General features: G+C 39.4%; 1 protein-coding gene across 1 annotated transcript in view; it reads right to left on the reverse strand.

Annotated features, from left to right (window-relative positions):
* TCERG1L (transcription elongation regulator 1 like) overlaps positions 1–26,044 on the reverse strand; it is a 142,991-nt gene that overhangs the window by 62,675 nt on the left and 54,272 nt on the right. Inside the window, exon 4 of the mRNA XM_075843161.1 lies at positions 20,609–20,803. Within this exon, the coding sequence (XP_075699276.1) occupies positions 20,609–20,803 (195 nt within the window). The remainder of the gene's footprint in view (positions 1–20,608; positions 20,804–26,044) is intronic.

Genomic DNA, 26,044 nt, shown 5'->3' on the forward strand with positions numbered 1-26,044 from the left:
CAAAAAACACTGCAGTCAGCTGTGACTTCAAAGTTTATCAAATATGAGGAAGTATTTTGGGTGGTGGCGTTTTTATAGCATTTTTGGGGTCGGTGTTTTTTTAATGTTTCTTATGTGCCCATTGTAGGTGCTCTCCGCATTGGAAGGGGTCAGCATAGACAATCTGAGTGGACTGTGGCTATGCAACCTCAAACTGCTAATCACTCCGCTCCTCTTCTTCCCTCCAGCTCCCCTCAGCATGACGTGGCTCATACAACGTACTGTCGCCTGGCAGCATCAGGGCGTTTCATACGACTCAGCACGGGTGACATTGAGTTCTGCGTCGCATAAAAGGCACTGACGCTGCTCGGCACCAGTACATTGTATGAGCGGCGCTGGAATGCTGAGGGGACCTGGAGGGGAGAAGAGGAGTGGTATGGTATGTGTTTTTTAATTTTTTATTTTATAGCTGATGTGCGAGGCGCAAGGCCCGACACAGGCAAAGGATGTGACTCATTTATTAAGAGGTTTTAGCCTCTTAATAAATGTGTCGCAGTTTACTCCAACTTTTCTTTAACTGTTCACTTGCTGCCTAATATATCCCACCCGTAGACAGTCATTGAAACAAGATAATCAATGTCATTCACATGGTGGTTTTAGAGTTTTTTTTTCCACTAAGAACATTTATCACCTATCGACAGGATAGGTGATAAATAACTAAACGCTGGAGGCTGTACTCGTTTGTTTCCGTCGGCCCCATAGACATTGAATTGAGCGTCAGCGGACATACGCGACTGCTGCTCCATTCAAAATCATCCTCACTGTGATCGTGCAGTAAGGAGCAACGGCGGTCGGGACCCTCATTCTAGTGATAGGTGGGAGTCCCAGTGCTTGGACCCCCAACAATCATGTGGATATATGATAAAAGTTCCTAGTGTGAAAACAACTTTAATATTATGGCTAATGGGTTTATATGTATTTTTTATATGTATTTTTTTGTTGAAAATGATCACATACATTTTAAATAACCGGGTTCAGTTGGGTCCCTCTCCTTAGTTAAGTATTTTACAATAAGTAAAATGCGCATCGCGTAAAAACATATTCTCTAAAACGAACAGCAACAAAAACCAATAAAGCGATTATTAAAATCTGACATAAAATCCATAGATATTAATGTAACGACATTCTCCTTACCATAGAAACCAATGCACCGTACGAAACTCTAATGCAAGGAGTTTTATTATGAAGTATCATTTTTGTTGACTCATATATTCATTGTATATTTCTGGTAAAGCAAAAGTGCTTTATAAGATAAAGTAAAGTAATTAGATCTACTGGAAGGAAGAAATTATAGAGCAATGAATCCCTATGCAGATGTTTCAGCAGTATATTTAAACAGGTTTTATTGAGGTTCTGACTAACAGCATTGTAGCGGTTTATAAAGAGGGGTCGACTGCTGAGCCGTCATAAATAAAAGAACATTGCTGGACATTAATAAGGCGTGGTCACCCATAAGTCTGGTTTTATTGGGATCTCCATGCTATCGACGGTGCATTTGTATTATACAGAGTACAAATAAAATCACAGTATACGGGTGTTACAATGTAACGCTGCTTCTCTCCAATAACTGTTCATTTCAATAGCAAAACGATTACTATCCTAAAACTGCAGCTCAAAACAGTTCATAAAAGGAGCATTAGTTATAAAGTCCCAGCCAAAGAGCAATCGTAACAGAATAGAAATCACACAGTATAATTTAAAGCCATTTGTATTGTGTGATGTGATTTGGGTTACATATCGGTGGCGTAACTTAATGCTTTATCGCAGCAGCCATTTTTCAGTTTTTCATCTTCATTTTTTCCTCCCCACATCGCAAAATTTTGCTATTTTTCCGTCTATATACAAGGGTATATGTACAAGGGTTTGGTTTGTGGCGGGACGAGTTGTCGTTTTTCACGTCACAATTTATTGTACCATATAATGTATTGGGAAACTGAAAAAAAATCTTTGCAGGGTGAAATATGAAATAAAACTGATTTTGCCATTGTTTTTTGAATTTCGTTTTTACAGCATTCACCGTGCGCTAAAAAAGACATGCAAAACAAAATGTATATAGTTATGTTTATGTTTTATTACTTTTACAAAGAAAAAACTAGTTGTGTCGCCAAATTCTGAGAGCCATAACTTTATTTCTTTGGTCCATTGAGCGGTGTGAGGACTTTTGCGGGGCGATCTGTAAGTTTTTTTTGGGGTACACAAGACTTTTTGATCACTTTTTATCAAAAATTTTTGTGTGAGGAGAGGTGACCTAAAAACAGCAATTCTGGCATATTTCATTTTTTTTACCGCTGTGAGTTAAATAATGTTATATTCTAATTTCAGGTGTAGCCATCTTTATCTTGACTTTGATAATTGCTGCAGCGTGATATCACACAACAAAAGCCATTGAAAAGTCATTGAAAAAGTAAAGATAAAAGATCTAGCCATTGTGTAGTTAATGCGTTACAAGTCAAGATAAAGACGGCTACATCTGTAATTCAGACTTTTACAGACACGGTGATACCAATTATGTTAATTTTGCTTTTTTTATGTTACTTTTGGGGGGAAAAATGGGGAAAGTTTTTTTTTTTTACTTTTTTTTTGTACATAATACTAATGTATTGCAGTATACTGTGTATTTTACGGACACATATTAAGCCCTGCCTCTGACAGGATGGTAACCCTGGGGACCTTTATTAGGCCCCCAGACTGCCATGACAACCATCATCACCCCGCGATCGTGTTGTGGCTTAGATGTCACAGTTGCTATTGACAACAGCATCTAAGTGGTTAAACTGGCGGGATTGGAGTTATCTGGCTATGGTGCGAGCCTAACCCGTGAGCCCGCTCTATATTTCTCCTTGCCAGCTGTGACGCAAAGCTACGTCAAATGTCGGCAACGGGTTAAAGCTCCTGGATCCCAATACAACAGCTTTTATAGGGTCCTCCACCTCCTGCCATTTATGTTACTAATGTCTTCTTATGTAGCCCTTGGGCCCTTCAAGCACCAAAGCCCGAGTGCAACTGCTACCTCTGGACCCTTCATAGCTGCCCATTTTCTATTTTGACTCTTAACACTCTTATTATGTACTTGAGTGTCCACCATGGGAGGGATTGTCACACAGTAGAGATAAATAGTGATGTGATAACATGTGTGGGAAACTATGGGGCGGTAAATGGATGCATGTAAACACCATAGAGGAATACTTTAGGGTGCTACGGGGCCTGTTCAGAGGGGCTCCAACACCTTTTCATATGGGTAATGTGAGGCTGTGCAGGGTTCAGGACTCAATACCATGATCAATAATCAGCATCATAATAGCTGGGCATCAAAAACATACCATAGAAGAGCTGAATGCAAATATTGGGGCAGATTTACTACTTTGTTTGGGTTCAGAATGTGTTGTAAAATGCAGCAAATTTTGGTTTGCATCTCACTAGGCACTTTTTTGAAGCATCTTACATAAGTATTGCAGTGTATTGTACAAACGATCCAACGATTGCAAGTTCAAGTCCCCTAGTGGGACTAAAAGAAATGTAAAAAAAAGGTTTACTAAAGTTTTCAAAAATATTAAAAAAAATTATATGTTCAGAAAACCCCCTTTTCAAGTTTGTTTTACATAATATAATTTCAACCATAAAAAATAAAACTAATTGGTATCACCGCGTCCGTAATGATCAGAACTATTAAAATATAACATTATTTATTCCGAATGGTGAACACTATTGTGTTTTTTTGGTCACCTCACCTCATAAAAAAATAGTATCTACCGCCAAAAGGGTACCAATAAAAACTATAGCTCACCCGGGGAAAAAAAAACAAGCCCTCAAAAAATGGGTTTCGGAATTTGGCAACACAATTTTTTTTTTATTTTGTAAAAGTAGTAAAGCTTAAAAAATATATAAATTTGGTATTTCAGTAATCGTATTGACCCGCAGAATAGAGGTAACATGTCATTTTTACCACACGGTGAATGCAGTAAGATCAGAAACCCAAAAAGCAATCTTGGAATTGCTGTTTTTTCCCATTCCTCCCCACAACAATTTTACAAACAGTTTTCTTCAGTACATTATATGGTACATTAAATTGTGCCATTAAAAAATACACCACAATCATATGGCTATGTCGACAGAAAAAAATTAAAATTAGGGCTCTTTGAAGGCGGAAGGAAAAAAGAAATTGAAAAAATTAAAAATGGCTGCGGCACCAAGGGGTTAAGAGAAATGGTATACACAAATTATATGTATTTTCTAGATAGAAAGAATCTATTTCTGTCATGCCTGGAATGATTTTTGAAACCCATAGTTACCATGAGAAGAGCGAAGGAATTTGGAGTTTCACATTGTTTGCCAATATAAAAGACATTTTGAAATGTAAGACACTTTACCAACACGTGCCAGCGACTCGTGAGAGAGATTATCAGGGAAGGTGCAGGCAGAGCAAACGAGTCAACCATGAGCCGGAACAAGATTAAATTGGAAGGAGTTGTTTGACAAGTATTCCTTGAAGAAAGCGCTTGATTTTACTTACAAATACATTCTCTGATCCTTCTTATATTACAGGAAAACCCGCAGCCGTTAATGTATGATGCTTGCCTGAATTGGATAAGGGAAAATGTATGAATTTCAACTTACAATATTTGTTCTGCTATGTTGCAAGTGCTGTTGACTAAAGCATCACAAAAATGAATGTATGTGCAGAAAAGTAGCAGAAGATGAATGTTTTGCAGCCAGCGTTACCCAACTGCTGTAGGACATCATGAGTCTATGTTTATTAATGAAGCTAACCATTTCCTTTACATACTAATAAGAACCGTACTTAGACTTTTTTTATTTATTTTTTTTACAAACAGAAGCTTTTAGTCTAATAGTTTTATTAATGTAAAAAAATGTAAAAATTGTATTTACATATGTTGCTAAAAAAAAACAAAAAAACATGGTTTTGCGATATACTGTCACAAAATGTCTACGATATTATGTGTCTATGTTTGGCCACCCAGTGGTCATGATGTGGGTTGCAGCCTGTCGAGTGTTTTGCTAGCATTTCACAATATTGTATTGAATTTGTTTCTTGAGAAATTGGAGTCCATAATCAAATTGAATCAAAGATAAGGATGGACACATCTTTATATGGATTAAGTGCATGTCCCCTTGCCATTGCAGTGTACACTATGTCATTAACACTAACCCACCAATCCCAAATTAAAAAAAATACAAAATAATATTTAAAAAAATTATATCTACTTTTCTTTTGGTAGGACAAAGAATAATGTTAGGGTCTATGTCCGCTGACAGATCTAATGGTTATCTGGTGTGCCATTCTTACCCAAATGATTGCCACTCTATTTAGGCACCTAGCTAAGCTTGATGTTTAAGAAAGTATAGGTGATCTTCAGGTGGCTCAAATCCATATACAATAAGTAAAATTTTGAGAAGAGGGAAATCAAGTACAGTACTTTAAAAGTGCTTTTATATCAATAAAAAATGAATCATACTAGGTTTTTTTTTTTTCAAATAAACAGAAAATTGAAAAAGTTGGGAAGAAAATTGTATGTGAGTATCACTGTGTGTAGGTGTCACATTGTATGATGTCATGATTTTCACAGTCTGACAGCTGTCACAGATCTTCTATGAGAAGAAAACATTAATCATTGCTATTAGTGCAAGTCGTTTTGGAGCTTTAAATGCGCATGTAAGGAACACATACAACACTATGTCATAGCAATTTATCCATCATCATCATCATCCATCATCATCATCATCCACAGTGATTCATTGTATATCATATTGAAGAGAAGGTATTCGGCACACTGAGTCGTGAGTTTCAATTTCTTAGAATTTATTATATTAGATGCCAACGGTTTGGTGCGTGCAACGTTTCGGTCAAAGGACCTTCGTCAGGCACTCGTTCCCCAAGGTTCCTGGTATATCCCCTGGTATACGGCGCTTTTCTTCAGAATCGCGGGTTTTTTGGCGCCAAAAAAGCGGAAACCCGCGATTCTGAAGAAAAGCGCCGTACATCTGGATATACCAGGAACCTTGGGGAACGAGTGCCTGACGAAGGTCCTTTGACCGAAACGTTGCACGCACCAAACCCTTGGCATCTAATAGAATAAATTCTAAGAAATTGAAACTCACGACTCAGTGTGCCGAATACCTTCTCTTCAATACGATTGGGTTGGGACCCTATTCGTGCACCTTTTCTGATCTAGTGCATTCCGAACCAGTCTCTATCATTGTATATCATGATGGTCGTATAGTGTATATTTTACTAGTTATATAATTTTTGCAACGCCTTTAAGTACATAGGAAATTAGTTCATGCATGTTTTAAAGCATCAGATCAACCCCTTATACATTATTATGCCAATTTTTAAGCACACTATGTAAAATTTGCCTAGCACTGTTTTTACATGTTAAATATGTAGGGGCTGGCAAACTTTCCCTTGTAACAAGCAGCCAGGTAGGAGCTTTAGTAAAGGGGCTACCCTAATGAGACATCAGCATTAAAGCAAATCTGCCATTAATATAACCTGGTCTATTACAAAGACCAAATGGCATAAACAAATTGTACAACTTGGATAATAATAAAATTCATAGTTATAGGTTTGGTGTATTCATGAGTTAGGTACCCCCCCCCCCACGCACACACACACACACACACACACACACACACACATCTTCCTGCCCAACTCTGATGATTGACATTCACCAATTGTACATTGGTGAGGGGCAGGAGGAGGAAGGGGCATCTTGCTCATGAATACACCGGATATAACTGTGAATATGCATTTTTCTTTACAGCTGTTTTGCAAATAGAATAATATTTTTTGTGCCATAACAGATCTGCTTTAATAATGCCATGCCAACTCTTCAATAATGCCATGCCAATTCACTCATCCCATTGAGAGAACGATGATCACATTGGCATGGCTTCCTTCTATTTTTATAGTACAAGAATATGCCGTGACTGGTGTAGATATCTGTGTGTTGTTCATAAAGGATGGAAGTCATTGGAGAAAGTCATCGAACTATTGAAAATATCATCTGCCTCGTCTCCCATGGTTTGGATAAATTCTTACAACGCTCAGCTAGACTTAATCAGACAGGTCCCCGAACTTAGCATCTCTTATCTAATCAATATTCTACCAGCCCGAGATTACATCATTTCTCAAACAGTTGAACTTTAACCTTTACACAAAGGGGTTTAAAGATATATTTCCCAGAGCTACGTTTATAAAAATGCAAAATAGTCTAAAATTCATTTTAAAAGGCTTTGAAGGTTTTCACAGTAAATTGACAAGGGAATTGTTGTAAAACTGGAGTCAAATCATAAGAACAAAATAATTATGAACGACATGTTAATGCAATCAGAGAAATGATAACAAGACAATGGTTTAAATCTCGAGTAACTTTTAGGATTAACCATTTATCTTCTGAAGAGAGCAGCATGGAAATTAAAATTTTAAATAATTAAAATTATTATAATTTTTTTAATTTTTCTAAATCTGAATAATACCATAGCCTGGTGTGGAGAATGATGTCGCTTGGCTGATGCTTAGCTACTTTTCCAAATCTCTGCTGTCAGCACATTGCCCAACCACCGTTTCTATGGGGTGTCACACTATGTCCTTAGTCATCAATATGATCTGAGGGGGTTTGACTCCCGGGACCTCCATAATCAGCATGTACAGCAGCCCCTTCAGTGGTGTACAGAGGACGAGGACTCTATAACCAGAGAGAAATGTGTCCCCTTTTCAGGTGCTGCTTGACACCCCCACACTTGTATCCACCTGTGATAGTAGGTCTCTGGGCCATTATCTCATTTTTGTAACTCTAGTGCATTTCCCACCTTTGTTTGCTATCATTGCAGCACATGTGCAAATCACATCCCTGTAAACAGGGGAATAGATATAGGGGTTCAGCGGTAGCCGTCACACCCGGGTCCTGGTGCCTGAAGGTGCCCAAAGTACCCTCTGCCCCATAGGTAGACACCATTATTATAAATAATAGTTGGGTGGTCCTGTTACAAATTTTGCATTGGGTCCCAGGAGCTTAAAAGTTACACTTCTGCCTGTGCAAGTTCTCATCGCTTATTAAAATGTGACCGAGACCGACCTCGGATGGGCACCCTCACTTTATAGGCCCAAGAGTATCCACATGACCTGCCTCTAGCGTACATATACCCTTGGGCCTCTTCAGTATTTTTTTAGACATAGCGGTTTTTCTATACATTTGGCTATGTCTGGCACTGGAGTTGCAGGTACAGTTGTATGCATGTTTTGTGGATCATGGGGTTCCACTCTACTAAGGATAATCCATCTATGTGTATCACTTGAAAAACCCTTTAAACATTGCATTTTGCCATTGCATATTGCTGAATTAGCCATATTTTTTTGTAAAACTGAACTTTATCTACTGTGGAGAGTTGAAGTAGAAGATCAATTTAGATACTGCACAATGAGCCACATGAAGTATGAATATATATTATAACCAGTGTTGAATTTATCCCAAACTTCTCACTGTTCTCATGTTTTTTTTACCATGGATCAGGTAATATCTATAGTGGAAACTCACCATATGATACATTTTTGAACATTATATCTATAGAATGTGGTTTATCTAATAGAGCACTGGCTTGTGCAGTGTCCTCTATCATTAGGTAACAAGGTGATGGATGATTGAAAGATTCATGCTGTAAATGCAGAGTTGTGCCCAACATCAGTAGGTCTGGGGATTGGCAAAATGGTTCACCGACCATAGTTGTTATGTCTCATGCACACAGATTTCTACGGCTGCTGTGTCGTGGATCCGTTCAACACGCATCCATAACACGCCACATACATGGTCACTAAATGAGTCATCTCACTTTTTTATACTTACGATTATTAGCAGATATGGCTGATATTTCCTATACATTTTTTACCAATTGTTTGTACTTTAAATAAACGGCTCTCCCTTCTTGCTCTTAAAAGGTGGTCCCAAGCGGTGGACCCTTCTCTATAATTTATAATATGCCCTTATAGGGACAGCGGTTGTCTTCATGAGACAACCCCTCTATAAACGGGATCACAATTCGAACCAACTACGGAAGTACACCACTGCTCATTCATTTCAATACACCACCCAAATCATCAAATTGTATTGGAAATAAACAAAATGTTACTGTATTTATTCAAATAAACATATTTTGTACTCATGAACATTGTTTACAAATGAAATGAGCCTTGACTTCCTTACATTTTCCTCTCATCAAAGTATCGATCACAGCAGTGCAAACGTGGGTGTAAAGGATCTGCCAGGCACTACGTCTGGGTATACTCCCAGGATTAATCAGTCGACACCTGAGGCCAGACCTCTGAGACTGACACCTGCTCCCACCAATCAGGGTGGCAGGCTCAGGAGTGTGAGAGCCTATCGCGGCCTGGTCAGTCAGAGTTAGCTCCGCCCCCTGTCCATTTATACCTGCCGTTTTCTCTTCCTCCTTGCTTGTTATTCTTCTTGGATTCCTGGCCCCACTGCTGCGTGCTCCAGCCTGCTTCTGCCGTGCTTCTGCCTTGCTTCAGTTCCGTTTATCCTGTGTTGCTCTGCCCCTGGCTTGCTTCTGCTCCGTGCTCCCGTTTGTATACTCCACTACTTCCTGATCCTGACTGGCTCATTCACCGCTCCGTTTCCTCGCGGCGTTCCGTGGGCTACTGTATTCCCTTGCGTGTTCCCTGTTTGTACTCCCTGCACTTAGACAGCGTAGGGACCGCCGCCAAGTTGTACCCCGTCGCCTAGGGCGGGTCGTTGCAAGTAGGCAGGGACAGGGCGGTGGGTAGATTAGGGCTCACTTGTTCCCTTCACCTCCTTCCTGCCATTACAGTGGGGCATTCAGTCAGTTACTAAGGGTATGTTCACACGCAGAGTTTTCAGGCGTATTTCGTTCCGTACACCCCTTGAAATACGCCTGGAAAAACAATAGCTAAACGCCTACAAACATCTGCCCATACAATTCAAAGGGAAAAACGCTGTTTAGTTCAGACGGGTTGTTGTTTTTTTACGCCACTGTTTTAAAAAACGTCACGTAAAAAGACGCCCTGTAAAAAGAAGGAGCATGTCACTTCTTGAGCCGTTGTTGGAGCTGTTTCTGATTATGTCAATGGAAAAACAGATCCAAAAACAACTCCGAAAAAGCCTAAAATAAAAGTTTCCGGCTACAAAAACGTCTGAAAATCAGAGACTGTTTTCCCTTGAAAGCAGCTCTGTCGTTTTCAGCTGTTTTTCATTTTGCGTGTGAACATACCCTAAAGCTTCAGTTCCGATTGCAGCCACTTCTCTTGTAGCAACTCCCAAAGCGTTTTTTGCTCGTAACTTGCACATCTTGAAGACACCTGTCGAGGTGTTTAATTGGATTGAAATCGAGACTCTGAGGTGGCTCACCATGTTCTTCAACACCTGTTGTTGTGCTTTTGACTGAACATACAAAGTTTGCAAGTTTTGCGCGATTATCTTGCTGTAGTGTGAAATCACAACCAATAAGAAAGGGATGGCATTGTGCACCAGGATGTTGTAGTTTCACTTGGAGTTCATGACTCCTTCGATTTCGAGTCCCCAACCGCACCACCACTGGAACATCCCCAGACCTTAATGGAACCTCCTCTATGCCTGACTGTGGCCTGAAGGTAAGCAGGAATCATGCGCTCACCTGATGTACGACTAAATAACTTTTGTCTCTTGGACCCGAACACTTCAAACTTTGATTCGCCTGTGAAAAAATCTTTCTTGCACTGACTAGTGGTTCAGTTTCTGTGCTTTTTAGTCCACAATGGGCACTTATTTTTATTAATGGGCCTAAACAACGGTTTTCAGGCTTTAAAACATCCCTTAAAGCCTCTGGCTACAAGGTGGCATTTCACACTCGCAATTGGCACGCCTTATTTTCCTCATTTCCATCAAAGAAGCACGGATCTGACAAACTGTTTTGAATCTGTCCCGTTTGGAACACTGATAAATTTGTCCTACTGTTTTGCGGTCACTCTAAGTTGTCCACGTCGATCATGTACATTCTTGTTTTCAGCGTATTTCTTGGGGGTTACCCTGCACGCCACCAAGAGAAAACTTCCCTTTCCCTCAGACTATGCCCTGCATTTCTTAAAGCGACAATGGCATTTCACTTTTCGACGGATAACTTCTTCCTAAAACAGTTGATAAACTAATTTCTGTGCAAAACACACGTATCAAGCATCACATAAATCTGGGCGTGTATTAAAATTAATGAGCAGTGGCGTACTTTGAGAAACGTGACATTGTTTTTTTTCATTTTCATCGTCAAACCCATCGTAAAAATTTGGAACAAGAAAAACAGCAAAACATTATTGAGATCTCATCTTGTTTGCTATCAACAAACCTCGCTAATGAGATGAACTGACAGAACATGAAAGGCCATTGAACAGAATTGTTTTTGTAACATGAAGTACTGCTTGGCTGTTGTATGGCTGATGGATAGAAGAATCAGGCACATCCCAGCTGTTCTACAACAGAATTGAAAATTACATTGAAAACAGTAAATCATTCCGAGAGCCAATAAACAGGTGGCAAATAGTTTATTTAGCAGATGGCCGGGCATTTTTTTTTTTTAAATATTGCTATGTACGTTCTTCAAAATGTCAAAATTTTACTCTTTAACTTTTGTTTATCTCAGTTTTTATTTCATCTCCAACTCAAACGCAAGACAAAAAGTTGCAAGGTTAATGAGAAGAGTTTTCTGTTAATGCCATTTTGCTGCAAAGCTTTTTATTATAATTTTGTATATTTGATTTTCATTTTATTTGACTTAGAAAATAAAAAGATAAAAATGCGGAGGATTTTCTCTGGGCATTCCTACCACATCTGTCAGTTCTCTAAGTTCTTGTTCAATATTCTGTCCATAGTACACGATGATAGTTCATCCTAATTTAGTTTGATGGATAGAACTGAACTCTTGTCCAGCTGCAGAGACACCGCTTTAATTACAATGGAATAGGAAAAGTAAAACTTTCTCCTTTCTATTCTGGCATAGAATACAGAAAAGGCACTGACAGTACTGACACATAAATTATTTCTGACCTACAATCCACACAGAAGGATGAAGAGTACAGGATCAGTGTCTTATTCACTGTCAAGTATGGAAAAATATATGACTATATAATGAATAGAATGGAACGTTCCATGAACCTTATATCGAAAAACGAATGCAGAAAAAAAGTGCACATTTTTTTAATTTAATATGTACTAGTTTTCTTAAAGGAAATGTTCATGTTTGCAAAAAATTTTTTGTTTTGCTTTAATCCATCTAATATAAAAAATGAATCAACTTTGCAGTCTTGTTTAAAAATGTCCTTCTATTTTGGGTCTATAGCTCTTAACCCTTTCCCGCCGCAGCCATTTTTTTGATTTCCACTTTTGTTTTTTCCTCTCCACATGCCGTATGAGGGCTTTGAGGGTTTGCGAGACGAGTTGTAGATTTTCACGGCACCATTTATTGTACCATATATACCTTTACATATAATGTAAAAAAAATTGTGGGGTGTAATAGGAAAAAAACAGCGATTCCTCAAACGTTTTTGTTCACTATGCGGTAAAAACAGCATGTTACCTTTATTCTGCAGGTCAAGACAATGATGGTAATACCAAATTGACATTGTTATTTTTATGTTTTACTACTTTTACATGGAAAAAACTGGTTGTTAAAAATAAATTTTGAGCTTTGTCGCCATATTCTGAGAGCCATAACTTTTTTATTTTTCCATCAATTGAGTGGTATGAGGGCTTATTTTTTTTGCGGGCAAGCTTTAGTTTATATCGGTACCATTTTTGGGGTACATGAGACCTTTTGATCACTTTTTATAAAAAAAATTTTGTGGGAGATGAAGTGATCAAAAAACACAGATTGTGGCATTTTTAATGTTTTATTTTTACGGCGTTCACCATGGGGACTAAATAATGATATATTGTAATAGTTCAGATATTTACGGGCGTGTCAATACCAGCTATGTTAATTTTTTTACATTGTGCTTGAGGGAAAATGGGAAAAGGTTTTGTTTTTATAAACTTTTAATATTGAATTTTTTTAAATTTATTAAAAAAATTATTTTACTGTTTTTACTTCTTTTGTTCACTTGTCCCCCTAGGGGAGCTGAGCCAGCTATCGTTAGATCACTTGCATGATATACTGCAATACTAATGTATTGCAGTATATCGTGACACTAACACTCTCCTATGGCAGGGCTTCATAGGAGTACAAAGATGGGTGGGCCATTGGAATGTTACTGGGGGCCGCCCCCTTGTTTCTAGTCATTTAAATGCTGCGGTCGCAATTGACCGCAGCATTTAACAGGTTAAACAAGCAGGATCCCGCTCGTTACCCTGAAGTATCAACTGTAACACACAGCAGACACACTCATTCTATGGAGCGAGCTCAGCCCGTGAGCTCGTTCCATACTCCCCTACCCAACGTGCGCCGTATATATACGGAAGATGACGGGAAGGGGTTAAATAGGACTTGTCACCACTTCTTACATCTCTATTTTAGAAAATGCTGCACATGTATTTCACATTAAATAACAATTCAGGAACATCTTTTCATGCCGTTCCTCTGTTAGTCCTCCTAGAAATGTATGAATAAATTGCCAACTCTGTATTACCATTCCTCTTGTCAAAGTGGTGTGTCCCTACACAGTGTCACTCTGTCAGCACTGATTAGACATTGTCAGTCTGTAGGTACACATTCCCAACTGGAACTAGCCAGTTGTCAATTTATTCATACATTTTTAGGAGGTTATAACAGGGGAACGGCAAAATGTAGAGTTCTAAGAAAAGATGCTTCAGAATTATTATTTAATAGGGAAGATAATTATTTACTGAAACAGACATGTCAGGAGAGGTGACTGGTCCACTTTAAGCAGATCTTTGTGTCTCTATGGTTACAGACTACAAACAAACTGTGTAGTCTGATCCTGCAGTCATGTCTAATGTTATTTCCTTTTTTCTTTCCTCTTTTTGCTACCGAAAGTTGGTTAGTCACGCCTACAGCAGAATTTATGGAAGTTTTCCGAGATGTCTTAACCAGGCTTTGGAAATGTCCCTCACACCTATGGGCGGCTTAGTAACAATAAAACGTCTATAGCAGTTGAATGTATCCCTGTACATTGGATCAATACATTTCCATCGTCCATGTCTATCAAGGCGTGTTTATCTTTGTAATAAATTCTATGTCTTAGTTGCCTTTACACTTATATGCTTCCTATTAAATATAGAGCAAATGTAGTGATATTTGGTCCGTGGTGGATGGAAATAGAATATTAGTTGGGGATTGTGCATTTAAGCTTTTGCAGAATGGCACCATGTTAGCAATAAGGTTTATACATGATTGCCTATTATATGTGGCCTTTTAGTTTTATAATGTAACGTTAAAGCTCCCATACAGTGACTAGTGGGTAGTGGGAGGATGGCAGCCCACAGGTGAGTGTGAGCCCCTGATAGCAACAAACCTAAGTTTCCAAGACCCTTTGATGAAATATTAGACTGGACATGTTTTCGAGGTACTAACATTTTGATAGCAACACTAGTTGGGCTCTGTTGCATTCCGCTAAATAGATGGAAGATATTCTCTGCCTGTCCTTCATATTGAAATAGTAGCAACTAATAATCCAGTTACAGCTGAGAGAGACATGGAAACAATAGGATCTATTCAGTGGTGTCAGGTCCGCTCAGGACATTCGCTGTAGTTGGCACTCACCAGCTTTTCAGGTTCCAGATATAGTCCTTCTACATATTTACTATTCTACTGTCTTCTTCTACAGTGAAAGCTTCAGGATAAAATGATCCAAAACTGATGACAGGTTTGTTTTTCTTCTACCCATCATAAATCTATATAGAAGATTAGCAGAAACCGGTTCTGAGTTTACACAGCTTATTAAATGTAAAATCTGTACATGGAAGAAGGAAAATGCAATATTGATTTTTTATAAATTGCTCTTCCGTGAAAAGAAGTAAGCAATACAACTTTCATCCGCCAACAATAGCCTCAACAGAAAGATGAAGAGGGATCTTTAAGAGTAAATCAGAACTATCACTTCACGGAAACATATAACACCCATCGCTTGCCATACTGCATGAGAACAGATTCCGCTAAATGGCAACAAAAGCAGCTGCAGTAGATTGTGCGGAACAAATGTACCAAAAACATCACCTAAAGCACAGAAACACCGTGATTGCTTCATCGTGTTAAAATGTAATGCGTGGAAAATAAAAGAACACTTTTATTTTCTCAATTCTAAAAAAAACTATTAATTGTCTGTATGATTATCTTCTAGCCTAAGCTTCAAGTTTCCTAAATATTAATATATTGTTGATATAATAAAGCTCGAAACAGGCTGTCCATTTTTCGTAATCTGTTTTTTATCAACTCTACTTGGACTGGGGTCCCCTAGTTCCACCAGTGGAAATGATTCTGAGGGCCCACCCTAGGGGCGTACTAAGAGTGTGGCAAGCCCAATGCGGTGTTCACGTGCTGGGACTCATACCCCCTAGATTACTCACCGATTCCGTCTTATCCCAAGGAGGCCCCTCCTGGATCCTCTCAGGCCGCCACATCAGGCTGTGCTGCAACGCATACAAAGTCCTGACACCGGGCAACGTCAGGACATTATATATAAACACAACGTTCTGATGTTCCCCGATGTCAGGACCTTGTATGCGTCCCGGCACATTCTTCAAAATTGTGTCGAGACATAATGTGACAGTCTGAGGGGATCTGAGTCAGGCCCCGTCCGTGCCCCCTTCACTTTCAGGTCTGGGGATCCTGCGACCATTACACCACTGGCCGCCCCCACCTATACAAAAGATGTGCAGGTCGACTTTTAGTTTCATCGTAATCTTTGTTGTTATCATGGCACACACAAGACACATCATCAATATGGTCTAATACATTATATGTGATTAAACCTATAAAAAAAACGACACTAGCAAGGAGTGGTGGGTTCAAATAGGGTTTTTCTTGAGTTGGACCTTTTGAGGCCCATTATTTTGTTAGAGCTTAAAATGCAGAGAATATGATGAAGACTGTTGATGGTATCGATAGCACTTCCATAGACATTTCAAAAATGTTATGGATTGAATCCAGCAAGGTGAACAGCTATAGCCTGGGGCAGCTCTACAAATTATATACCGGTGGGTTTGGAGAAGGTCTAGAGGCTAGATGTAAATTTCTATCAGTGGCCCAAGTGTTTCACCCACTGAACTGAAGTATAACTGGAGTTGATTTTTATTTTTATTTGTTGTTTTTAAGGACAAATTTAGTTGTATTTTTTTGTTTCAAATGAAATATTGAAGATCTAGCAAATAGAAAGATAGCCACGTGCAGTCATCATCTGACTGGGTGGAAATCAATCTTTATTATACATACTGGGTAAGTAGGGGGCGAACCAAGAAATTTTGCGACTTGTAGGAAAGTATGGTATCATCTTTTTGTTATGAGAAGCCATGATGTTATATCTTAAAACAGCAGCATTGTTAGCACCAGAAACCAGTAGCACATGCCCAGGGGCTTTTGCCCGTTTTCCCAGATGTCCTCACGACACAGATAGGATTGAATATTAGCCTACTGAGGAGAAGCTGGCACAAACATTAAAGGCTATGAACACCTTTGAAATCGTTTTTTGTTGTTTTTTTAAGTAAAAGTATCAGTGTGTTTTGTGCAACTTTCTAAATACTTTTTTTATTAAAAATTATTTTTACTTTGTGGGATAGAGCTGCTTTGTATCCCGTATACAAAGCAGCTGTATCTAGCACTGAATCCTGTATCCGTCAGGTCAGCAGGACTTACGGGTTCAGTGTCACGCAGGATCCACCTGTTATCGATCACATCTAAGTTATGAACTTACATGTGATCGATAACCGCTCGATCCTGCGTGTCAGAGACACTCACGAACCACTGTCACTGAACCCATCAGTGCCGCTGACCTGACGGATACAGGATTCAGCTCACAACACAGCTGTTCTTTATACAGGAAACAAAGCAGCTGTATCCCAAAAAGTAAAACATTTTTTGACAAAAAGTATTTAGAAAGTTACACAACACACACTGATAGAAATTTTTATAAAAAAAAAAAAAATAGATTTTGAAGTTGTACATAGACTTTAAGCGTGAAGACACTGGTATTCTGTTGAATGTATTGGAGTAGTAGTCATACAGCGATTCTACAAACTGTCTGTACATTGACTTTAATCTATACAGCTAATCCATAAGGTAAATGTATGGGGAAAGTTTAAACAAATACCCGCCTCTACATACACATTTTTTTACAGTGACGTCCCTAAGATTTTGGCTTTGGGATCCAATTGGAACTGAGAGTACATTACAAAGTTCATAAACCCTCTGTATAACGGGCACTACTCCCAGACAAGCACTGTGATGGGCATACGGACATTTCACTGTCCCTCTATGACTATAATCACTCATGTATGTACATTTTCTTTTGGTTTGCCAACATTCGTCATTGTCTCTGCCAAGATTTGCCGAGCTCTGCTAAAATCAAGTCTTCAGCGTTTCAGCTTGTCGTGCCTGATTTGCAGATAAGTTCATAGCAGAAACCATAATTAATTAAGCTTAAAATAGATGCAGTCAGAAAGAGCAAGAGGCGTCCCAATATGACAGGTCAAATGGAAAAATAACCCCTAGATGTTTCAGCACAAATGGGAACAAAATTAATTTCTGGACTCACTTGAGCAATATCTTTTTATCTACGTGAATTTTAACTACATAATATAAAAAGTAATATTTTTATATTGTGTTGTATGTATTTTTAGTAATATAATTCGGGATTTACCAAAATAAGCACATTCTGTGTATTATGATAAGTTATACGATTTTCCAATATAACAAATCTCTGCTTGTTGTCATTCAGTAGGAAGCTTCATACTTTAGTTCCAGTGGATAAAAACCTGTCCTGATCATGAAAACACACAGGTGCACAGCTCGTTACAAGTCACTTGACTACTGTACTGTAACGAGCCATGCACCTGTGCATCCTTCATATGATCAGGACAGATTTTTATCTCCTGGAAGTTAACAATGAGCGTTCGTATTGAATGACTGCAAGCAGAGATTTTAAAACTATGGGAAAATTGATACATCAAATATATAGGAAAACTGTCAAACCTTTCATTCTAACTTTTTTTTTGCTCAAACTGTGAGACTATTCCAATGGATACTAAAATAATGTTTAACAGAACAGTAATAAAACTGTAAAGGGGTTGTCTGGTTGAGAAAAAATATTTTTATATACTCTGCTTAGGAACGAGAGTCCCGAATTAGGGACCATCATCAATTAGTTGTAGCAGAGTGCATGTAAGAAGAGCATTTCTCTCTGGAGGACCCAGCATGTCAGCGGATGACCCAGACACCTCATTATTTTCAATAGGTAAGCTTAATTAATGTCATTCCTAATTTTCCCTGTGGCAACATGGCAGGGAAATTGAACACTTGCTGTATTTTACGCTTCATTATTGGCCCTCACTGCAGAGGGTCACCCTGTTATAAGCTTATTTTCGTGGGAACCTTCTTACAAAATGGAAATGTCCACAGCAGACAACCCGTGCTATGGGGCGAGGAAGACTAGACGGGCATAATGCCAGAGAATTGTGTTTGGGACTTGATTTCCTCACTCTTTCCTCTGTCACCAAATGTGTAATGGAAGCCGGTGCAGAAGAGGCGGTGGGTGGTGGGTGGTGGGTAATATACAGTGAAGGAAATAAGTATTTGATCCCTTGCTGATTTTGTAAGTTTGCCCATTGTCAAAGACATGAACAGTCTAGAATTTTTAGGCTAGGTTAATTTTACCAGTGAGAGATAGATTATATAAAAAAAAAAAACATTAAATCACATTGTCAAAATTATATACATTTATTTGCATTGTGCACAGAGAAATAAGTATTTGATCCCTTTGGCAAACAAGACTTAATACTTGGTGGCAAAACCTTTGTTGGCAATCACAGCAGTCAGATGTTTTTTGTAGTTGTTGATGAGGTTTGCACACATGTTAGATGGAATTTTGGCCCACTCCTCTTTGCAGATCATCTGTAAATCATTAAGATTTTGAGGCTGTCGCTTGGCAACTCGGATCTTCAGGTCCCTCCATAAGTTTTCGATGGGATTAAGGTCTGGAGACTGGCTAGGCCACTCCATGACCTTAATGTGCTTCTCTTTGAGCCACTCCTTTGTTGCCTTGGCTGTATGTTTCGGGTCATTGTCGTGCTGGAAGACCCAGCCACGAGCCATTTTTAATGTCCTGGTGGAGGGAAGGAGGTTGTCACTCAGGATTTGACGGTACACGGCTCCATCCATTCTCCCATTGATGCGGTGAAGTAGTCCTGTGCCCTTAGCAGAGAAACACCCCCAAAACATAATGTTTCCACCTCCATGCTTGACAGTGGGGACGGTGTTCTTTGGGTCATAGGCAGCATTTCTCTTCCTCCAAACACGGCGAATTGAGTTAATGCCAAAGAGCTCAATTTTAGTCTCATCTGACCACAGCACCTTCTCCCAATCACTCTCAGAATCATCCAGATGTTCATTTGCAAACTTCAGACGAGCCTGTACATGTGCCTTCTTGAGCAGGGGGACCTTGCGGGCACTGCAGGATTTTAATACATTACGGCGTAATGTGTTTACCAATGGTTTTCTTGGTGACTGTGGTCCCAGCTGCCTTGAGATCATTAACAAGTTCCTCCCGTGTAGTTTTTGGCTGAGCTCTCACCTTCCTCAGGATCAAGGATACCCCACGAGGTGAGATCTTGCATGGAGCCCCAGATCGATGTAGATTGACAGTCATTTTGTATGTCTTCCATTTTCTTACTATTGCACCAACAGTTGTCTCCTTCTCACCCAGCGTCTTACTTATGGTTTTGTAGCCCATTCCAGCCTTGTGCAGGTCTATGATCTTGTCCCTGACATCCTTAGAAAGCTCTTTGGTCTTGCCCATGTTGTAGAGTTTAGAGTCAGACTGATTAATTGAGTCTGTGGACAGGAGTCTTTTATACAGGTGACCATTTAAGACAACTGTCTTTAATGCAGGCACCAAGTTGATTTGGAGCGTGTAACTGGTCTGGAGGAGGCTGAACTCTTAATGGTTGGTAGGGGATCAAATACTTATTTCTCTGTGTACAATGCAAATAAATATATATAATTTTGACAATGTGATTTTCTTTTTTTTTTTTTTATATAATCTATCTCTCACTGGTAAAATTAACCTAGCCTAAAAATTCTAGACTGTTCATGACTTTGACAGTGGGCAAACTTACAAAATCAGCAAGGGATCAGATACTTATTTCCTTCACTGTAAATAATTGCCAATTGGGGGGGGGGGGGTCATTTTAGATATCACACAAGGAGGTGGAGGCAGAATTGGATATGCTTCTGCCAGTTCCTATTCTATTATGACATTTGCAGTTTTATGGTCCGTTACCTGTGAAATACTCGCGTGCCCCCGTCCATGTTCAGATACTGAATAACTATTGCTATCTGCATAACTAGTTACTCCACAGTTTAGAGTATAATGGAAAAAACTTACCAGGCAACTGGGAGGCTAGAAGTGGTATCTTGATTGGAGATATTGTCAACATATGATAGGGTGAAGGTAAAGCAGTAGACAACCCTCGGGATTCGGATCCAATCCCCATTATTGCTGTAGGAGGCACAGTCATGGCACCAACAATCGCAATAGACTCGTTGTTGCTGGCTGGCTTAATACCATTCCGGCAATTGCCTGTAAACATAATAACATAAAAGTATAAATTAAGATAACGCTTTATATTGGTTTTAAAAAAAAAAAAAAAAAATCATTATACAAATGAAATGATACAGAAGAAAGCATTTTGTGACTTTATTGCAATTTAAAAGATGTTTGCTTGAATCTAATTACTGGGATTCACTTCCTATTTTCACATTTAGATGGACGTATAGTACCCATGTGTAACAGTCCATATTTCATATGTAACTCCTGGACCCCTCACAGTTCTTCTAAACTCTTGTTATGTAGCAGTGGGGCCTTTGGGTCCCATAGCCATCGGGGCCTGGGAGCGACTGCTACCTCTGTACTTTCTATAGCTACATCCCTGACCATAGGGAGGTATGGTCAATACCCTGATTGCTGATGGTTTCCAGAAAGTAGTTCATTTTTCTATGTGGCGCAATGTAAAAAGAAACTCAGCAATATGTAAAAGAAAAAAAAAAGATTTACAATAAGCAGAGCCGGCCTTACGTTGGATGGTGCCCTGTGTGGGCCATTCTTTTGGCAACCCCCCATATAGTATACTCTGATACAGTGTACAAATACTTATAACATATAGTGCCTAATTACCAGCATCATACAAGGTCTTGCACAATTAACAGTGGCATTTGTTGGCCAAATAACACGTCCATACAGTTATCTATTTAACAATGCTATACAATGCTATTACCACCATACACTGCAAAAATGATACATTTTACAATGCCTAAATAATAGTGCCACATAATTCCACCAAACAGTGCTCAGTAATACCAACATATACAAAGACCAAATAATAGCTCTATACAGATGTAGCCAAGTTTATCTTGGCTCTTATAACTTGCTGCAGTGTGATATCACACAACAAAAGCCATTGAAAAAGTCAAGTTAAAGATTCTTGCCACTGTGTATGTAATGCGTAAAAAGTCAAGATGAAGATGGCTACATCTGTACCTAAAGTAAACTAATAACAGTGCATTACAATGTCTCAATAAGGCTGGGTTCACACGACCTATTTTCAGACGTAATGGAGGCGAATTACGTCTGAAAAAACGGCTCCAATACGTCGGCAAACATCTGCCCATTACTTTCAATGGGCTTTACGATGTACTGTGCCGACGACCTGTCATTTTACGCGTCGCTGTCAATAGACGTTGCGTAAAATTACAGCCTCGTCAAAAGAAGTGCAGGACACTTCTTGGGACGTAATTGGAGCCGTTTTTCATTGACTCCAATGAAGAACAGCTCCAAATTACGGCCGTAAAAGACGCCCCGAAAAACGCGAGTGCATGCAATTACGTCTGAAATTCAGGAGCTGTTTTCTCCTGAAAACAGCTCCGTAATTTCAGAAGTAATTGCAGTTATCGTGTGCACATACCCTAATACTTAAAGAGGCTCTGTCACCAGTTTATAACTTCCCTATCTCCTACCTAATCGAATAGGTACTTTGACGTAGATAACTACAGTGTTGTTGTTTTTTGTTTTTTTTTAAAAAACGTTTCTTATTGACCAAGTTATGAACATTTTTCGATTTATGCAAATTTTATCTAAATGCCAAACTGGGTGTTTTTTTTTCTATTCACCAAGTGGGCATTGTATAGAAAAGTGCATGACGCTGACCAGTCTCTTCATTCCAGCCCAGATTGATTCACAGCACAGCGAGATCTCGCGAGATCACGCTGTGACATCACTTCCTCCCGCAGCTCCTTCACCAGAGTGCCGGAAGACTGAACAGACGTTGCTTCCAGCCGTGCCAGAACATTTATCCGAATCTGCAGCGACTGGAGGCAACGTCTGTTCAGTCAGGGTCATACACTTTTCTATACAACGCCCACTTGGTGAATAGAAAAAAAAACGCCCAGTTGGGCATTTAGAAAAAAATTGCATAAATAAAAAAAAAATTGCATAACTTAGTCAATAATAAACTTTAAAGAAACAAACAAAACAAAAAAAAACACAGTAGTAATCTACATCAAAGCGCCTATTAGATTAGGAAGGAGATAGAGAAGTATTAAACTGATGACAGAGCCTCTTTAAGATTCATTGTGGCAGTGATGGCTGCACAGATCTCACACCCCTAATTTATCTTGTATATTCTTTATGATCCCACGACTTCCTAGGAGATAATGCTGTATCGGAACGGGAGTAAAATGTATGTTGTCCTCTGTTATGGAAGATAATTGGAGCCGATCCTAAAATGTACAAAGATAAATTGACTATTGCAGTAGGTTCTTTGCTAGATTTTTAATTTGCCAGTCATTGCAAATTCTGGCAGCAATAAGTGAGAGTGAGCATATGGATTTTGTAAAGAGAACTCAGATTTGTAATAGCATGAAGAGGGTAGAATTACCATATAAAATAGTGCTATAATATATGTCGATGGAACATATGTGAAACTACGTGGGCTTCATTGTTATTGAATTACATTCCTTCTCGTCTTGGAAAGCTTCTATAATGTGAACCACAAATGTGAAAACACCGCTACAAATGTAGTTGGAACTACCAGAAGTGTTAGGCTGGGTTCACACGTGGCGGAATTTCACTTGAATTCCGCTGCGGACACTCCGCAGCGTTAATCCGCAGCGGAGCCGTTTCTGCATTGACTTCCACTTCTATTTAGAAGTGTTCGTTTAGACGATGCGTAAAATTCCGCTGCGGAGCATAGGCTGCGGAGCGGAATTTGGTGTCCGCAGCATGCTCTGTCTGTTGCGGACCAGTGGCGGACTGGTTGCGGACTCATGGCGGAAGTTCTCCATTGACTTCAATGGAGATTCTAAGTTCCGCAATGAAGTCCGCAGCTGTCATGCACATGTTATGTGTGCTGCGGATGCGTCTTGCTTTTTTGCCATGACATTTCTTCATTCTGGCTGGACCTATGTATTTCTAGGTCTACAGCCAGACTGAGGAAGTCAATGGGGCTCCCGGAATTACGGGAGCGTTGCTAGGTGACGTCAGTAAATAGTCACTGTCCAGGGTGCTGAAAGAGTTAAGCGATCGGCAGTAACTGTTTCTGCCCCCTGGACAGTGACTACCGATCCCAATATACAGCAACCTGTAAAAAAAATAGAAGTTCATACTTACCGAGAACTCCCTGCTTCTGTCTCCAGTCCGGCTTCCCAGGATGACGTTTCAGTCTAAGTGACGGCTGCAGCCAATCACAGGCCAATCACAGGCTACAGCGGTCACATGGACTGCCGCGTCATCCAGGGAGGTCGGGCTGGATGCCGAAAGAGGGACGCGTCACCAAGACAACGACCGGTAAGTATGAAATTATTTTATTTTCACTAGGGAAAGTGCTGTCCCTTCTCTCTATCCTGCACTGAATAGAGAGAAGGGAAGCACTTTTCCCGCAGTCCGCAGCAGCTAGTCCGCATCAATTTACTGCACATTTTGGGCAGATCCGCCGCAGAATCTGCAACGCAGATTCTGTGCGGCATTGATGCGGACAGCTGCGGAGGAAATCCGCCACGTCTGGCCGTGCCCTTATGTAGGTCAATGACAGCTTGGTCATTTTACAGAACTTCACTGCCCTCTATAATTTAGTAAACCGGAAAGAAAACATAACAACCAATTAAGTCAATATACACAAAATAGTAAGCAAAAAAAACTTTCTTGTCCATAAAAATCCTAAAAATACTATATTTCCCCAAATTTTTTAATTCGATTTTACCCTAAATCTGCAAAAGTTAATTAGATTCTGTATCCCGCAGTTATTAAAAGTGGCATTTCCTATGCCCGTCGGAAGAGAAAGATAGTTAAAGTGAATTGTGCCAAATTTTTTAAAAAGTGCACGCCCCTTAATAAACTTTATATACGCATTTTGGACTGTTCTAAATTTGGAAAATGAAATATAAGTATGCTATGAGCAAGCGTAGATTTGCACCGCAATTTGTGATATTTTCTGTTTTTAGTATTTATAAATATGTCTAAAAGTTGTAGTCCTCATCCACTCCCAGCAAACCAAGCCCACTTTTTGCATCACTTTAAAAATTGGATAATAGAGCCGAGAAAAGTTGCAATTTTGCACAAAATGACGTGCACCATATTTTGTGACTTTTTTTGGGCTCAGTTTACAACAAAAACTCGCGTATCTGAGTACTAAATGTGGGTCACTTAGTTTATGTATATAGTACATCACTACATACGTAAGGTTAATGTGACTGATCAGTGTGACAGTCATTTTAGACATGATGTTAGAGCTGAACATTTCGAATATGGACATCCCTTTTCAGCCTAGTATCGTGGTAGTCATGACATGAATACCACTTTACACCAGGTGCATTATGGGGGCAAGCAGTAGTTTAATGGGGTTTTCCGCTTCCTTAAATCTGATGCCCTATCCTTAGGATAGGCAATCAATATTAGATCGATGAGGGTCTAACTCTAGGTACCTCCACCAATTAGCTGTTTGAAAGGGCCCCCCTCTCTCTGTCAAACACCTTAGATGTCACTGTCGTTCTTGACTGCGGCATCTAAGGGGTTAAACTACCAGGATTGAAGTTATCTCTGATTGCGGCCAATAGAGTGGGAGCTCAGCTGTCAATCACCACTGGGCTTCCAAGTGATCGCACAGGCAGAGCTTCTGAGCCGTGCAATCTCCCTGACATACATGTATGTCATTTTGGTTAAGTGGCTAAAAAAGAAATCCTAACACCCTCCTTTGTTATACTGTAGATGTTTTAAACAGTCTGTGATCTCTTAATCTCCATAGAAATGTTTAGAGCTTTTATTGGAGTCCAATTTCAATCTATCATTTATGGTCACACTATATACTGTATTAGAGGACTTAGAAGGGATTTGGTAGATACAGAGTTAATAATGTGTGACAAGAGATGTAGAAAGTCCAAGATATCTTTTTCCATGAAAATATGTATTATCCCAGCACAAAGAATTCTCTTTTATCTCCCACAGTTTCCTAGAAGCCATAATCCTTCCATCTAATCACCCTCCTCTCATTTTGTTTTGACCTTTACCCATTCCCTGTATGTCATCCCTCTTTACTGCTGGTCCCTTATATGATCCATTTTCCATTTGCTTCCAATGTTTGTAACCTTTGCTCTTCTCTCTGTTCTTTCAAGTGTGTTACTTTTATGTAGCTGATTACTCGGAGACCTACTACTTCCCTTCATTGTGGCGTTCACCAGTGACCCTCTCTATAAAAATCTATTCATTTCAGCGAGATCATTACTACCTGACAAGTTGGATTAGTGCCACATTACTGTTTAAGTAAAGTGAACA

Source organism: Rhinoderma darwinii, chromosome 11, assembly GCF_050947455.1.
Source record: "Rhinoderma darwinii isolate aRhiDar2 chromosome 11, aRhiDar2.hap1, whole genome shotgun sequence".
NCBI classification, from domain to species: domain Eukaryota; kingdom Metazoa; phylum Chordata; class Amphibia; order Anura; family Rhinodermatidae; genus Rhinoderma; species Rhinoderma darwinii.